We start from the raw sequence: 17,913 nt of genomic DNA on the forward strand, positions 1-17,913 counted from the left end.
CTTTCGATATGTCTCGGGGTCTATCCTGGGGGATAGCATTAATAATCCTCTCCGGATATCCCCTGGCTTTAAATTTCTCCACTAACTCGGTAGTACGTTTTTCTCTCAAAGAGGGGTCGGTGACAATTCTCTGTACCCTCTTCTTTTGGGAGAAAGGGATAGATTTTTTAATAGAGGCTGGGTGAGCATTATGAAAATAGAGCAAACTGTTCTTATCAGTTGGTTTTTGATAGAGGTCCTTGTCAAAACCACCCTTATCATTCTTTATCAGGAGAGTATTAAGAAAACTAACCTGCCTGTCCTTATCATAGACTGAACATGAAATCTCAGCTTAGTTTTAGGCCTAGTGGCCAGACTGTAAAACTGCAGTATTTCAGGATTATTTTATAATATAGACAGTAAAATGGAAAAAAAAAACATCACCAAAAATACTTAGAAAACTTGTTAAACACGATGCATTCCCTTTAAAGAGGTTTTCCTGGATAAAAAGTTTTTAATCCACAGAAGAGGGCATCAATGGTTGATCGGCTGAGTGCTGACACCCAGCATTCCCAACAATCAGCTGTTTGGCACTACACTTTTTGTTCTCTGGATAGTGGCGGTGCAAGGGTATTGCAGCCTCAGCTTCTATTCACTTCAGTGTGAGCTGCAGTACCCTGGCACAGCCTCTACACAAAGAACAGAGCCAATGCCCTTGCGACGAGTACTTGGCAGTGACTGTACGCAGGGGGCAAGTTTAATGAAGGGGCGTGGCCTCACACAGAACAAGATCTCCTGCCCATGAGGCCATGCCCTCTTCCATAAATATTCTTGCCACCTGTACAGTCACTGTACAGTACTCAGGCTATATTAAAATATAATCCCGCCCATCTGTCAGATCAGTCGGATGGATTACAAAGCCCTATTACTTTAAATCACAAAGATTGGGATTTTAAGGTTCCTTTTAACCAGTCACATGACTCTTAAATTCTAAATTTGAATACCAAGCTAAAATCGTTGTTTGTTCTATATTTATTTAGTCTTTCACCAATCCTATAGCTGTACTAGGATTATTTTTGTTCCATAGTGCAGATACCGGCAGATTGGCTGGCAGTCACGTGTAAACTGTTCTACAATGTAAGATCTGTTATTGGGGGACAGAGGTTCAGACTCACTGGGGGACATATTCAAAATCCTGTGTCATTTATGTTAATATTAATCACTTTTTTTTTTCTCCATACGTTTTCAAAGCTCACTTGTGTTGATTTGAAAACATGTACGGTTTTGTTTTCGCACCCCCTTTTTTTTTCTATTTTGCGCAAAAATGTTGCTTTTTGCTTTATTTTAAATCCACAAAAATTCAAATGCAATTCACACTTGATATGTGACATCTTATTATTGCATTTTACAGAGACTGTATTAACTAACACATGGCATTTTATTAGCAGCACTTAGCTTTTTTCATTTGGAAAATCCCTGTAAAATTGTGCAATTTTACTGTAATTTCAGAAAATCACAGTAAAAATGTGGTGGTGTTGCAAATCAGCAAAGCCAGACAAGTCCTATAGTGCAAAATAAGCCATACTGGTTGTATCTTGTTCAGACTTCATTTTAAAATAACTATAGTTTGAAAATACTTTTTTGCAATGGTAAAAATATATAAAAATTTGTATGTATTTTTTTCACCATAGTGCCTAGGTCTCCAAACTGTGGACCTACAGCTGCTGCAAAACTACAACTCCCATAATGCTGGGAGTTGTGTAGTAGTTTTAAAACAGCCGGAGGTCCAGTTTGCAGACCACTGCCATAGTGTAAACTTTCTGCCAGAATGTCCCGTAATCTTGATTTACCGTAATCCAACAATTTGCCCTCAAAAGCTGGAGTGCATTGTGCAAACTTTTGTTCTTTTTGTAAACTTTTTTGAAAATGTTGGGTGATTGTTTTGTGCCAAGATCTTCGTGCCAAACTCTGTAAAAAGTGGCACAAAAAGTCCAGAATGTGTCCCAATCCTTTTTTCTTTTTCCTCCACAAGGATCTGGAAGTGTTTTTTTCCTTTCCTCCCATAGAAATGAACATGAACACGTGGCCATAAAAATATTCTACATATTTATTTTTAATATAAAGAGTTTTTATTGTTTTTATCCCTTGGCGAATTTTAGTCCTATGCAACCTGCATTTTTCGGGCAGATCTTTTGTACTTTAATGTCTTTTTATAACTTTCTCCCCATGAGGCAAGGATTTTTTTCCCTGATAAACAGAAATCAAGGGCATTCTAGAAAGTGTTAAATATACAACTTTATATTTACAGTATAGTCAACAATTGTTCGCAGTCCTTAACATCTGCCAAGCCACAAACAGGCCTGGAATTGTATTCAGCTGTTTGTAAGTTTACTGTCATTTGTTTAGAAGCTAATGATTTCTCAACCTTTCAATACATAATTTTATTTATTTTTTGCTTTTTTTATTATAAACCTTTTGCAATACATTTAAAGGCAATCTGTCATCAGTATCACCTGCACTAACCTGTTGGTATAGGCTTGTGGTGCGGGTGATACTGATGAAAATCATCCTTACCACCGCCAGATCCGTGGCTCTGTTCTTCCATTATCTTTCCTTTTTGGTATATGCAATTCACCAAACATGGTGCGTGGGGGGAATTCCCAAGCTTCATCCTCTGCCCGGCTAATGTGTATTCATAAAGGTCCATCTTCCTGCTCGCTTCTGTCCATGATTACTACACATGTACCTTTTCTAGCTGCGCCCATCTTAGACTGTGGAAGTAGCGCATGTGTAGTAGCTGTGGTTAGGAACGAGCAGGCAGAGGGAGCTTTATGAATATTCATTAGCCAGGAAGATGGAGGACGAAGCAGGGGTGACATCACTGTGCACAAGGAGCTTGGCAATGTCCTCCTGAGCACAAAGATTTGTAATTTACATATACCAAAAAAGAAGGATAACGGAAGAACAGAGCCGCGGATCTGGCCATGGTTATTGCGGCATCTAAAGTATTAGGGAACTTTTGCGGGGGTAATTGCTTGGGTCAAATGAGTCAAGATGGCAGCCAGAGCTCCACTCAACTGATTGCTATGAATAGTCCCCTATAGGGAATTTAAAAAAAGAAATAAATAAATTAAAGGGGAACTCCGGTACTTAACTACTCATCCCCTATCCACAGGATAGCGGATAAGTGTCTGATCGTGAAGATAGGTGATAAGTAATTACACGCCCCCTCCCATAGACTTGCATTGAGAGAGTGGGGCATGACGTCACACGGGGGCGGAGTCCTGATGTCACAATCTTCCGTCCCCGTGGTCGGAAGCCAGACCCTCCAGCGCTTCCGGAGCAGTAACAGGTGGGTGCTGCGTGCTATATTGCAGGGGTCCCCAGTGGCGGGACCCCCGCGATCAGACATCTTATCCCCTATCCTTTGGATAGGGGATAAGATGTCTAGAGGTGGAGTACCCCTTTAAGGCTGTAATGTACCAAAATATGAAAAAAAAAATTAAGGGGGGTTAATATTTTTGCAAGGCAATGTAAGTACTGTAGTTCACCTTTAAATAACTCCCTTTCCCAATTTTACAAATAAAAAATAAGATAAATAAACCTTTTTGATATTGCTGCATGCGGAACTGTCTAAACTATAATAATATAATGTTAATAATCCCCTACGGTGAATGGCATAAACGTTAAAAGAAAACCAGGGTCAGAATAGAGCAATTTTAAACATACTTATTTTGTTAGGGCAACAATAGGAAAGCATATAACCATCGGTACAATTTTAGCATTGACCCACAGAATAATGAAGACATGTCAGTATAACCATAGAGTGGCTAAATTGTGGCTTTCTCTTCAATTTCCCGCTACCATTTTTTTTATTTTCTTTGGGTTGGGCCAAACACTTCATGGTAGAATAAAAGGTGTCATTACAAAGTACAATTGGTTTTGCAAAAAAAAAAAAACTAAGCCCTCATATGGGTCTGTGGATAAAAAAATAAAAGTTATGGCTCTTAAAAGGTGAGGAGGGAAACAAATGAAAACACAAAAATGAAACTTGGCTGTGCCCTTAAGGGGTTAAGTGAAGAAAGTGATTAAATACAAAAAAAGTGAGGATGTAAGTATTTTTTAATATGTAATATAGCCTTGTGTTTTATGTACACTATTTTTAAAGTGTAATTTTTTTTATTAGCACATGCCGTTAAATTGTGTCAAAAAGCAGTGTTTAGCCTGACAGCATAGCCATGAATTTATTAGTGCTACGCGAAAGTTGTCATAAAAGCAATTTGCCACAATTTAGCTTTAATTTCTACAAAAAGAATGTTATTTTTAATCCTATAATTTCACCTTCATACTTTAATCACACTTTATAATATATATGGTGAAGTCGGGACGTGATTACCTGTGATCATGATTGGCACAAATCAGTTAATTATATAGCAGCAAACCATCCGGAACTGCTTCTATACCAGGTTTTATCTTTTTGTATTCGGCTAAATAGCTTAGTAGTATATAATAATACATGGCCCTATATGAATAAAGTTCCACTCAGTACATACAATAATGGTAATGTGTGTGTATTAAGAAATATATATATAGCTAAAAGGGACAAGTATTTTCCTCAGGGAGAGGCACCACTTCCGGTGTAAAACAGAGATTTAAAAAGGCCTTTAGCACTCCGCGGGCTTTCTGGGTAAGAAGTATGCAAAATAAGTATCTCATCACACCACCATATGAGGTAGCGTGCCCTCTGATCAGCTCTGGCTTTGGTTACAAAGTCTCAGAAGCTGATTGGGATTAATCCCAAGTCAGAATTCTCCCCAGAAGGGAAGAGAACCCATCTGCAGACAGCTGTTTTGGGGTGCTTGCCCCTCATCAGTACAGAGCAGGGTGTTCTGGCTTGGCTGAGGATGAGAGACCTGTAGCGACTTCCGGAAGTGGTGCCTCTCCCTGAGGAAAATACTCGTCCCTTTTAGCTAGTCGCTACAGGTCTCTCATCCTCTGCCAAGCCCCCCGCAATCTCCCTGTAACACCCGCATTCTATGCGGGTGCTGAATCTCCAGTTTCGGAAACCTCCAGGTTTCCAGGACAGTGGATGTGACGTCACACCACGCCCCTTCAATTCATGTCTATGGGAGGGGGTGTGATGGCTGTCACGCCCCCTCCCATAGACATGAATGGAGTGGGCGGGGCGTGGTGTGACGTCACATTCCCAGTCCCGGAAACCCGGAGGTTTCCGAAACTAGAGACACAGTCCCCGCATAGAATGCGGGTGCTACAGGAAGATCGCGGGGGGGTCTCAGCAGCAGGCCCCCCGCGATCAGACATCTTATCCCCTATCCTTTGGAATATCCCTTTAAATGTGAGTGCAGGTGCAGTGACCAAGAAAAAAATAAAAATAAAAAATATATTTTTTTATAACATTTTTCAATAATAATATTTTTTTTTAAGAATTACTTAATAACACCTTTTCTCCAAAAAACTAAGAAAAAACAAAACAAAAACAATAAAACTACAACCATTTCTGTGATTTCTACACTGTCAAAAAGCTGGTGTGAAATTTTTTATGTAAACTGGACTCTCACCCCTTTGAAAATATCATGTAAAGCAGACAATATACATGGACATGCCCACTTTTACAAAACTGACGTGAACAGTGTAAACCGCAGCACAAAGCTCATTGAAAATGTGGTCGATACTTTTCACGCCAAAATTATAGCACCAAATTGATTTTTTTTTTTAGCGCAAAATTCTTTGAGAATCTCCCCCAGTGTCTTATATTAATGTTTGCTCCCAAAGATGCGCTAGGTCTTTTTTTCAGGGGATGTCTTACTTTTCCATGAAGAAGAATTCACATTCATTGTTGAACAAAAATAAAGGAAATGTATTACCTGTATAGTAGTTGTCATCACAAATCAGCATAACTCCCCCCCCCTCACCTAATCAGACATTCTCCCCCCCTTTACCAGACATCCACCTCCCTGCACCAGACATTCCCGCCCCTGTACCAGTCATCCCCCCCCCCCCCTTTACCAGACATCCCTCCCCCAGGCACTCCTGTGTGTCTGTGCCACTTCCACCCAGATTCCACACCCATTGCCCTACTCCTGTCCCGCACGACTCACTCACTCTGTCTGTCTGTGAGTCACAGTCAGACTCCGTCCAGGCAAAGCGATCAGCAGGCAGCAGCTTGTCCTGGCGTGGTGGCGGCGCAGGCTCTGTGATGTCGAGTGATGTTCCCCTGCACAACGTCAGAGAGTCAGCCGCCGCAGCTCACTGATTTAAAGTGACACCGCGCGTGGCCTGAGCAGCTCGGGCTGTGCTGTGGCCACTTGGTGAGCCGCCCGCCGCTACCGAGAGGTCCGACGCCTTATTTACGGGGGGAGGCCTTATATTTCGCCAGTAGGCAAAACGTAAAGTTGGCCTCATTTTCGGTGGACATCCTACTTTCGGGGAAAGACGGTAGGTGAATAATATTTTTGGGTTCTTTTTACTTTCTCTCTGCAATTTTTGCTAGTTCAGCTTCTATGAGGAGGTCAGTTATAGATTGGACCAGGGAGAAGCTGTGGATGTTGGGGATCTGGACTTTACTAAGGCGTTTGATACCGTGCCACATAAAAGACAAGTATATAAAATGAGGATGCTGGGACTAGGGGAAGATATATGTAAATGAGTTATCAACTTGCTCAGTGACAGGAAGCATAGGGTGGGGATCGATGAAATTTACTCCGGTTGGGTGACAGTTACTAGCGGGGACCACAGGGGTCTGTATAGGGTCCACTTCTTTTCAATATTTTCATTAATGACTTTGTAGACTGATTACAAAGTAGAATTTCTATATTTGCAGATGACACTAAACTGGGTAAACTGATCACCACAAAGGAGAATAACATAATATTACAGAGGGATCTGGGGAAGCTGAAGGCTTGGGCACAGACATGGCAAATAAAGTTTAATGTGAATAAATGTAAGGTTATGCACATGGGCCGTAAAAACAACATGTACAATTATGTGCTAAATAATAAGACATTCGGTAAAACTTCTACTGAAAAGGACTTAGAGGTACTAGTGGACAATAAACTCAACTTTAGTGGTCAGTGCCAGGTAGCGGCTGCCAAGGCTAACAGCTAACAAAGTCATGGGATGTATCAAGAGAGGCATAGAGGCTCGTGATGAGGACATAGTTTTGTCTCTTTACAAAGCATTGGTCCGACCACATATGATCTTGTGTCCAATTTTGGGCACCTGTATAAAAGAAGAATTGGCTGAATTGGAGAGGTTGCAGAGAAGGGCGATAAAGATAAGTGGTAGTATGGGAGGATTACAGGACCAAGACAGGTTATACAGACAGTACATAGATCTCTAGTGATCTTTTTATACCTGGATAACCATGACAATGGGGTATCCTCTATGTCTAGAGGAAAGAAGGTTTCACCATCATCACAAATTGGGATTCTTTACTGTAGGAGCACTGAGACTATGGAACTCTTTGCTGCATGATGTTGTGAGGTCTGGCCCAATAAACAATTTCATGGGGAGCCTGGATTTTTATTTTCTCTGGAAAATATAATATTAAAGGTTATGGATACTAATTTATGGGGATTTATTCTGATCGCCATATTGGAGTCAGGAAGGATTTTTTTCTTTGTCATGGAACAATTGGCATCGGCCTCTTTTTTTTTTTTTTTTTTTGCGTTCTTGATTAAAATAGAAAGGTCTTAGGTTTAACTCAATGGACTCTCTTTTTTTCAACCTTACAAACTATGTACACCCTAATGGGTACTCCAGCCCTAAGACATCTTATCCCCTATCCTTTGGCTACGGGATAAGATGTCTTAGGACCGGAGTACCTCTTTAAGCTTTTTTTTTTAACATTGCATTTCACAATATTTGTTCAAGCAATATATTAGGGGGATTTCCTGATGGGTACATTTGACAGATGGCATTCATACACCAGTGTTTAATAAAACAAAAACCGCATGGTACAATTTTTTTTATCCACTATTAACTATCCCTAAAGCAAACTGTACTGTGTTATACAGCAAACCCTGATGTATATAGCACAAAAAGAGATCAAAATTATTTTGATGTCTTTTTAGGGGATAAGCAAGATTCCCTAACACAGTGTGAGTAGAACGCTGAGGCCCTATTGCATGAGTCATTACCGGTCAGTCAGGTCGATAATATCCTGTGTAACAGGATCAGCAATCAGCCACCGATTGTACATCAGCTGATCGATTTCTTTTGACCTATCAAAAATTCAACTGCTGTCGACCACACATCTCCTTGTGTAATAGGGCATGTGCGACCAATGAGTAATAGTAGCCAAGGTCCTGCATGAACGATCTAGCAGACCTCCCCATATTATTACCAAGCAGTGTCATAGGCTCAGTAAACAAATGCCAAGATCAGCGCTTATTTACGCTGCAACTTGCACCATTTATATCATGGAGCCAGAGGGGCTCTCTTACCTGAACATAGATAACATCTGAGGTGAGGACCCTTTTCTCTTCTTTCTGTCACTGTCATGGTAGTTGGGGACGAGTGCACCAAGTTGCTCATGTCTGAGACAGAACTCATTTCTTGTGGCAGATGCCCAACCATATATGTGTGCACACGTATGATTTACAGAGCACGTCATCTGTACTTGTAGGACATGGGGAATGCCTGAGGGATAAACCCAAACAGAAAACAATCCCATAGAACCAGCCACATCTGTGTTGTCTCATCAGCAGGGAATTTCTGGCTTCTGTGGTCTTTAAAGTGTACCTCTCATGATCTTGTTAAATGTTATAATCCTCCCAGTTCACTTCCCCCATCATGATAAACCACCCCCTGCCTTTATTTTTATTATTAGTTAGTTTTCTACTTTGATATTGCTCTGTATTTTCTGCTCAGTTGCAGTCAGATTCACAGACTGGGAAGGGGCGTTTCCCAGCAGACGTGACATCATCTGAAGCCATACAGGGGAGAACTTCCTCCATTACTCTCCTACACACAGCCCAGAGCAGTTCAGTGTGTGAGAGGAGGTTATTGGATAAGGCTGCACCCCCCCCCCCCCCCCCCCCCTCAGCATTTTCAGTTTTTGGACCTCTGCCAGGCCAGCAGGAGTCCATAGTCTGTGAAAAAGATGGGGGAAAATGTACTCTGGACAAGTAGGGAGACACCCAGTGGCAGCCTTTTTTTTTAAACACAAATAAATTATAGAAAAATAATTTTTTTTAAACCAAAGCACATTAGAAAGATTTTTTATTTACCATAAGGAGTGCAATAGCAAAAATTAGTTTTAATGACAGTAACCATTTAAAACCCAGCCAGTTTTCTAGATCAGTGTTTCCCAACCCAGTCCTCAAGGCACACCAACAGTCCAGGATTTTAATTTTTCCCTGTTCTATTCCAATGGAGTAATTGAAGAAACCCAGAATGTTGGTGTGCCTTGAGGACTTGGTTGGGAAACACTGTTCTAGATCATTGCTGGGTTATTCTGCTTCCTATGCCCTTCTATTGGACCCCCTGGATTGTTAAAATATAAAAATTAAAAATAAATAAAAAGAGCTATTTTTCTAATTATTGCAATAAAAAATAGTTTAAAGGATTTTCAAGGCATTATGAATTGATGGCACAGTAAGCGTATATGACTAAGGACATATACAGTATATCGGAAGTTAGCTGTTATGTGTATATTGTAATTTTTGGAAGTTCATATTAAAGCTTTGATTTTAAATATGCGCTGGATCAAATTTCCTTTGAAATTGAAGTTGTGAACCTACACATCTTTGTATCCTCCGTGGCAGAAGTTAGCTGGTTTTGGTATCTGTGAATATAAATTGATGGTGATCTTCCAACCATGACAGCGACTCCAGTCCCTTGACCAGATGCAGCAATCTGACCGCCAGGTCCTACATGGTGGCTGTAAGGCAGATGCTCTAAATCTGGTGGTTTCTAGGCTTCTGACATCTCTCCTTACTGTCTATACAGGGAGACATCATTACAGCGCACCAGGAATACAAAAAGATTTGTCTTCTGCCTTGCCACTGGATTAGGGGTCAGTTGTTCCTACAAAACACTCTTGTTACCCATCCCCAGATCGCTATGTCTCCGAGAGTCCTCTCCTCCAGACCCCTGTCTACAAAGTCCTCTTTTCCAATCCCCGGTCCTCCAGACCACTGTCCTATAGACCCCTGTCCACAGACCCCTCTCATTCAGTCTCCTCTGTTTCCTATTGATGCCGGAGTTGAATCACAGACCAGAGGGAGTTACGGCATTGGGGCTGACATGCCACAACAATGCACTTAAGGTACGCTTACAGGGGAATGAAGAATCGGTGCAAAATCAGACCCCCTCTAGTGTTTGTACCTCACTTTACTGCCTCCTCCTTTCCCCTGTAAGTGTAAGCCACTTGACGCACATATCACCATGGGCTGCATCTGCCGCCTGTGGTCCCACTGTTCAGCAGTGGGATCTTCCTGAACATAGCATACATACCAGGTTATGTTTAAGACGTCTACTAAGAATTATATATTTTTGTTCTTTAAACAAAAAAAGGCAATAATAGCAAAGACGCAACTCAATATACATAGTCGAAATGCATAGAATGAAAACTTCCATTGTTCACTTTGCCGGTTGCATTTACAGAACTGAAAAACAGTGTATAGAGGAAAGGTTAAAATAGTGCACGGAAATAAGGTTGCCAAAAAATTTCTTATTTTAACCCCTTTAGTGGAGTCAACATATCAGTCAGTCTTAGGAGGAGAGACCTTTAAGTTAAGAAGCTAGTTGAAGTATGTCAGAGATACAACAGCGGTTCATCCTTCATGTCCCTGAAGTAAAACTTTATACCTGCATCATCCACCTATTTATCCCTCAACAAAGGCTCTGTGCATCACCGGCAGGGGGGTTTAACGAAAGCCAATCTTCAATTAACCTTTGTTTTTAAAGAACGCCGCTCTTGAGAAAAAATGACTGTGGATTTCGATGGAAACCAATTACCAAAGTGTTTCTCTAATATTTATATAAAAATTATGCTGAACTGCATCCACATGATGATTTGAGAGCCTCTTCAGACAAAAAGCAACGTGAATAAAAGAAATTCATTATGCAACCGAGAAGCTCATCATCCAGATATATGCCTTCACATGCAGAAGGTTCAGGCACTTGTTTTGTATAATTTTGATTTCCACTTGCTGTTGTCAAGATTGTTTTCCTTTCTTTAATTTTCCTATTTTTGAGTTTGATTTTTTTTTTTGTCTTTTCCCTCTCTACAGTTTTGCTTTTTTTCCCCTTCCTGTTTGTAATGTGAATTGCTGATAACAGCAAGTTTAATGGTAAAAGTATGAAACAATATTCAGGCTTGTCAAGGAAAGGTCAAACTATTTGCATTCATTAGGAAGCTGCAGGAGCGTGCAGAGTGTGTTTCATTGGGGGCTTATGCTTATTGATTTTCATACGGCTGTAGGAAGGAGATAATTAGAAGTATACTTCACTTATAGGTGATACAATTAGGAATAATTTGCCTATAACTACACAGGCATAGAGCTGCATTGCACCTAAGCATCTTTTCCAGACAGCTGCTCTTCTCATAAATCTGATATAGCACTGACTACATATGCAGTGGTTTGCTGTCCTAATGTAGTTTTATGGACCAGAGAGCAGGGAAATCACATTTCTAAACAACACAAAAGCTAACACTCCAAAATCTAGTATTACAAAGTTTAACACACTGAGCTATACAGTCTCGCTGAATGACACCATACGGTAAACTATTTTTTCATCCCAAGTTTTGTAAAATATTTTCAGATGACTTAAAGGGGTACTCCGGTGGAAAACATATATATATTTTTTTAAATCAACTGGTGCCCCTCAAGTTAAAAAGATATTCCAGGAAAAAAAACTTTTTTTTATTTATATTAACTGGCTCCAGAAAGTTGAACAGATTTGTAAATGACTTCCAATTAAAAATCTTAATCCTTCCAATAATTATCAGCTGCTGAAGTTGAGTTGTTCTTTTCGCTCTGGCAACAATGCTCTCTGCTGACATCTCTGCTTGTCTCAGGAACTGCGAAGAGTAGAAAAGGTTTGCTATGGGGATTTGCTTCTCTGTGGACAGTTCCCGAGACAGGTGTCATCAGAGAGCATTTAGACAGAAAAGATCAACTCAACTTCAGCAGCTCATAAGTACTGGAATTTTTTTAATAGAAGTAATTTACATATCTGTTTAACTTTATGGAGCCAGTTGATATGTAAAAAAAAAGTTTTTCCCTGGATAACCCCTTTAAACAAATTTGTAAATGACTTAAAAAATCTTTACCCTTCCAGTACTTTTTAGCAGCTATATGCTACAGAGGAAATTATTTTCTTTTTGAATTTATTTTTTGTCTTGTCCACAGTGCTCTCTGCTGACACCTTTGTCCGTGTCAGGAACTGTCCAGAGCAGCATAGGTTTGCAATGGGGATTTTCTCCTGCTCTGGACAGTTCCTGATACGGGCATCATGTTTCAGCAGAGAGCACTGTGGACAAGACAAAAAAGAAATTCAAAAAGAAAAGAGTTTCCTCTGTAGCATATAGCTGCAAAAAGTACTGGAAGGGTTAAGATTTTTTAATAGAAGTAATTCACAAACCTATTCTTTCTGGCACCAGTTAATTTCGTTCTTCGTTCTGTTGCTCACTCTTGTTGACATCCACTGCTCAGGGAGGGTTGTGTCCCAGGCAAGCACTCACCATACATTCACTTTCTTCCTGAATCTTCTGTTCTTTTCTGGGTTTCTTTATTTAATCAATGCAGCTGTTCTGTAACCCCTGTTTTCAGACAAGAGTCTGATAGACAGGACAGGAGTGAGCACAGAGGAGTGCTAGTCCCACCAATCACTTACTGGACCTTGTCACAGCCTGTCTTTAGCTGGGACAAAGATGATGCTGCTGCCGGACTGGATTATGTTCTGAATGTTATGGAAGTTTTTGATTTTGGGCATTTTACATTTATGGCCTATTCTTAGAATAGGCCATCAATGTCTGATCAGGACAGGACAAAGCAGATGGCTCTGTTCATTGTGTAGTGGTGGTGCCGGGTTACTGCAGCACAGCTCCCATTGGAGTGCAGTAGAAAGCAGTGTAACCTGTAAACCCAACACTGGGGTGAGACAGTAACATGAGGTTTTGCATGTTGCGGTTCAAATATAGCCATGAAATGAAGCATCAAGCATTTTAATTGTCAAAGGCTGCACCGTAAACAGCTGTATGACTGCAAAACTGTGCATCCATTGAAAAATAACATCTGCAGCTGAAGTCAAGTTGAAAAATGCACCTACAAGCAAGCAGTGTCCCCTGCACTAACCAGTCAGTACAGACAGGTAGGGCAGGTGACACTGATAATAACCATACTTACCTTGTCCTTTTCCATGCTCTGGTTCTCCCCCAATCTTCCTCTGTTGTTTCTTTGGGGCTGACTTGGAGCATGGACGGAGCTTCCTGAGCTCACCACTGCTGATTGTTAGCAGTGGGTTATCATCAATGTACCGACAGGTTAATGCATGTGACAGTGATGCCAGATTTCCTTTAACTTGACTTCATCTTGATAGTTGGCGTGGTTTGTAGATGCATGGTGGCCACAAGTAATCTGTAGCATGAGAACCCATCTTAATGTTTTCTTTATGCTGCAGTCTCAATCTTTGTGCTTCTATCTGCCTCTGTCTCTTTCCAGCCGCTCACTCCTCCTCCTCCCCTCTCCATACACATCTATAAGTAGCATGTAATCTGATTCATCAGTAAGCCAATTTCCCAGAGGATTGAGAAAGAATGATTAAGTGAGAAATAGTAATTTTTGTTTGATTTGATAATCTACACATTTTCTTATATTCAATTTAACCCTTATGTAAATGTTGTTGAACATGCAGTGCCTATTTACAGAGATCTGAGTAAAATTAAAAAGGGTCTACTTTTTAAAATAAAGTTCAAGCCCACCTGACTATTCAGGAAAAAGCACATATAGTCAACCAAATATGAGAATCCATCTCAGGAATGGGAAGGTGGGACCATGGCAACAAAATTAAAACAATGTTGGAATCAGGGCCCCAGAGGCAAAAGTTTTATTAATAAAAGTTAGATTTTCTTTTAAACTGACCACAGGTCTTCTATAAGGGTACATTCACATCTACAGGATCCTGCACAGATTTAATGCACAGGATTTGTAACTGCAGATTAGAAGTTGTGCTCAGTCATTTAGTTTACATTGAAATCTACAGCAGAAAATCATGTGCACCAAATGCTGTGCAGGATCCCGTACGTGTGACCGTACCCTTAAAGGGATTGTCTAGAACTTCTGTTGCCTACAGTACTGTACTGTACTGTGAGATGATCAGCATGCTTACATTTAGATACAGTATTGTCCTGATAAGAGAACCTAATCTTTCAATTTTATAATCAAAATTATTTTTGTAGTTTGTGTGTTCTATTTATCATAGTTTTAAAAATTGTTTTCTATTAGTGAATGAAAACATTTGTTGATTTAATCCCTAATCCCTCTGTAATCACTAAATTATTGCATTATTATCTTTTAGGTTGAGAATTCTGAGAAACTAGTGAAAGGTTTACGTGAAGAGCTCAACCAGGGCCAGTGGCATCACCAAGAAGGGCAAATTCTGATAGACAAGTTAAAGAAACAGACATCAGATATGGAATGTGAAGTTGAGAATTTGAAGGCCAGAAAGAAGAGCGACTCTCAGCTGGTAATAAGTTATTGTTTTGTTTTTTTCTCTTTTGTATTCTTCTGTGTTCTGTGCCTCCGCACTCTCCTTCACATCCCAGGTCCTTGACTGAAGTACAGGGCTCTGTATGTCCACCAAGAAGAGGCTTGGAAGTAAGGTCAGGTAAGGATGCATGCTGGGCTGTGGCACTTGAGCAACATGGCAATGCTCCTTCACACTTGTGTGAGAAATAAAAATGCAATTTCATAAATCTGGCAACTATATTGAGCTCCAGGAAAGGTACACTTTGCTTTTATACCTTTACAACTATACAATGATTTATGCATCTCCTAGCCTCAAATAGAGTCTACATATTCCCTTTAGAGTGTCATTTAAAGGGGTAATCCTGCAAAAAACATCTTATCCCCTATCCAAAGGGCCGGCAGCGGTGGTGTCCGGAACACGGAAACTTGGAACTTCTGTGTTCGTAACATCCCACCACGCCCCCTCCATTTATGTCTATAGTAGGGGGCGTGACGGCTAGTACCAAGCTGTCACGACTCCTCCCATAGACTTGAATGGAGGGGTGCGTTGCCGATATAGTCACCAGTCATCCGTCACGGAGCGGAGTTTGCTGCACCTGAGATCGCGGGCGTCCTCAGCGGCGGTATCCCCGCGATCAGACATGTTTTCCTGTTGATGTCATGCCACACCCCCTCAATGCAAGTCTATGGGAGGGGCGTGGTGGCTGCCATGCCCCCTCCCATATACTTGCATTGAGGGGGCGTGGCATAATGTCAGGAGGGGGGGTATAGCCATGACGTCACAACCCCCGCAGACCACAACCAGCACTCAGGACAGAATGTTCCAAACACTGGGGAAGTGGAGTACCCCTTTAAAACCACATAGATTGTTCTCGCTAACACTATTTTTAAACTGTACATGAGTATCTACAGTGAGAATAGATGGGACCCTGTATACCCTGGCTATAACAGATGTCAGTTCCTCTACAGTAGTGGATATAATGCAGATAGTCACAAGAGACTTTTTCATCTGATTGACTTATGATGAGAGACATTTTCGTCTGATTTGACTTATGATCTTTTTTTTGTGCTTGTTTATGCACAAGCTGTTTATGATAAAACTATGTGTTATCTCCAAATGACTGATAAGCAATGCAGAACTGAAGATAAGAAATGTATGACATAGATATTTCTTTCTCATTATACTATTTTCCTTAGTATTTATCTGCATATATATAGCTCCTTGGGGAAGCGGTGATTTTATTCTAGTTCTCCTCTGGCATACTGTGCGTGCATTACAGTGCACTTAGGTATTTATGGGGAAACCAGCATCATTCTATCACTGAAAGCTAAACGGTTATGCTATGGAGAGTTTAATTATGACTCAACAATCTTTAGTATGTATCCTATATTCTCTACCTTGTTTTCCTTCTGTGTCTTATGCAGTTGCAAATTATATATAAATTGGATGAAATGCCTGAAAATGTCACTCGTAAAGAGGTATTCCCATCTCATCTATATCATCGTTCACAATATAGGTGATACATTTTTGACAGATGAGTGTCTATCCTGTCTGGAGGCTTGCGTTCGGCTTCAATGAAAAAATGACAGTGCTTGTGCATGGCTTTCTCAGATCCTCTCAGATGTCTAAGGGCAATGAAAGGCAAACATCACACCCATCTCTCCATGCAGCAGATGGTTAATTTGTATTGGCAACAGAAGTCAGGGCATCCATAGGTGAGATCTGAAGAACCTTCTGTATTATAACATTGGATCTTGACCTCACCTTGGTTGCCTTGGTTGCCTACGTATGCTGTAGACCCATGAAAAGATTGCTTGCATTCTCTTAAACATTAGTTTTATGCAGAACTAGACAACGAATATTGATGTTTACATGAAATTTCTTGTGTTCTGCAATGATCACAGCTATCTACAGGGTAGCTGACAAACTTTTCCAGGACCCAGAGCCAAGAAAACATCACACCCACCGCTCTATTAAAGTTAATGCACCAGATGGTTAATTCCAATTGGCAACAGAGGCCATGGGATCTTGTAGGTGAGATCTAAAGAACCTCACCTTAGTTGCCTACCCCTGATCTAGACCCATGACAAAATTGCTTGCAGACTCTGCAGAAGTGTACCTGGCGTTAACAAAATTTTTTTATGTAATGTAGATAATACCATTAAATGTTTATATATAGTTAGTACGGTTGAAAAGTTCAGTACATTGTTTAAAAAATGTGTATATTTTTGGGTCAAAAATTGCTGTCGCTGCAGCTATTGCTGTGTGTTTCTGTGAGCAGTCCACATATACATATTGTTTAACCAATGTACAGGGTGAGCCATTTATATGGATACACCTTAATAAAATGGGAATGGTTGGTGATATTAACTTCCTGTTTGTGGCACATTAGTATATGTGAGGGGGAAAGTTTTCAAGATGGGTGGTGACCATGGCAGCACCTTAAACTACGGATACTGGAAGCCTGTGCTAGCATTTCTCCTGCGGTGTTGCTATCAATGTGTGAAGAGTGGGAGAAGAGGGTTGCATTGACAATCCAACACAATGGGCAGCACATTGAACACATTTTATAAGTGGTCAGAAACTTGTAAATAACTCATGAAAGAATAAAGTTATGTTAAAACCAAGCACGTCATTGTATTTCTTGTGAAATTCCCAATAAGTTTGATGTGTCCCATGACCCTCTTCCTATTGAAAAAACAAAAGTTGGATTCAAAATGGCCAACTTCAAAATGGCCGCCATGGTCACCACCCATCTTGAAAAGTTTCCCCCCTCACATATACTAATGTGCCACAAACAGGAAGTTAATATCACCAACCATTCCCATTTTATTAAGGTGTATCCATAGAAATGGCCCACCCTGTATATTACAACCATACATATAGGCCCAGATTTATCAAACTGTGTGAGAGAAAAAGTGGAGTGATTTCCCCACAGCAACCAATCACAGCTCAGCTTTCACTTTACCAGAGCTCGTTAGCTGAGCTGTGATTGGTTGCTGTGGGAAAATCATTCCACATTTTCTCTCACACAGTTTGATAAATCTGGGCCATAATGTTATTTTCTACATTATATAAAGCGTTTTTGCTGACAAGTACACTTTAACCCCTTCCCTGCCCCAGGACGTATGCATACGTACAAGTTGCTAGCTAGTTAGCACAACTGGACGTATGCATACATCCTTGTGATCTCCTTCACAGTGTGTTGTGCTGCAG

The 17,913-nt window shown here is 40.6% G+C and overlaps 1 protein-coding gene across 7 annotated transcripts in view; it reads left to right on the top strand.

Annotated features, from left to right (window-relative positions):
- The window catches only part of LOC130274181 (cingulin-like), a 419,288-nt gene that overhangs the window by 175,167 nt on the left and 226,208 nt on the right, over window positions 1-17,913 (top strand). For all 7 annotated transcript variants that reach the window (XM_056522196.1, XM_056522193.1, XM_056522192.1 and 4 more), the window contains one exon: window positions 14,527-14,694. In XM_056522196.1, coding sequence (XP_056378171.1) covers window positions 14,527-14,694 — 168 coding nt within the window. The remainder of the gene's footprint in view (window positions 1-14,526; window positions 14,695-17,913) is intronic.

This window comes from Hyla sarda, chromosome 5 (genome assembly GCF_029499605.1).
Source record: "Hyla sarda isolate aHylSar1 chromosome 5, aHylSar1.hap1, whole genome shotgun sequence".
NCBI lineage: Eukaryota > Metazoa > Chordata > Amphibia > Anura > Hylidae > Hyla > Hyla sarda.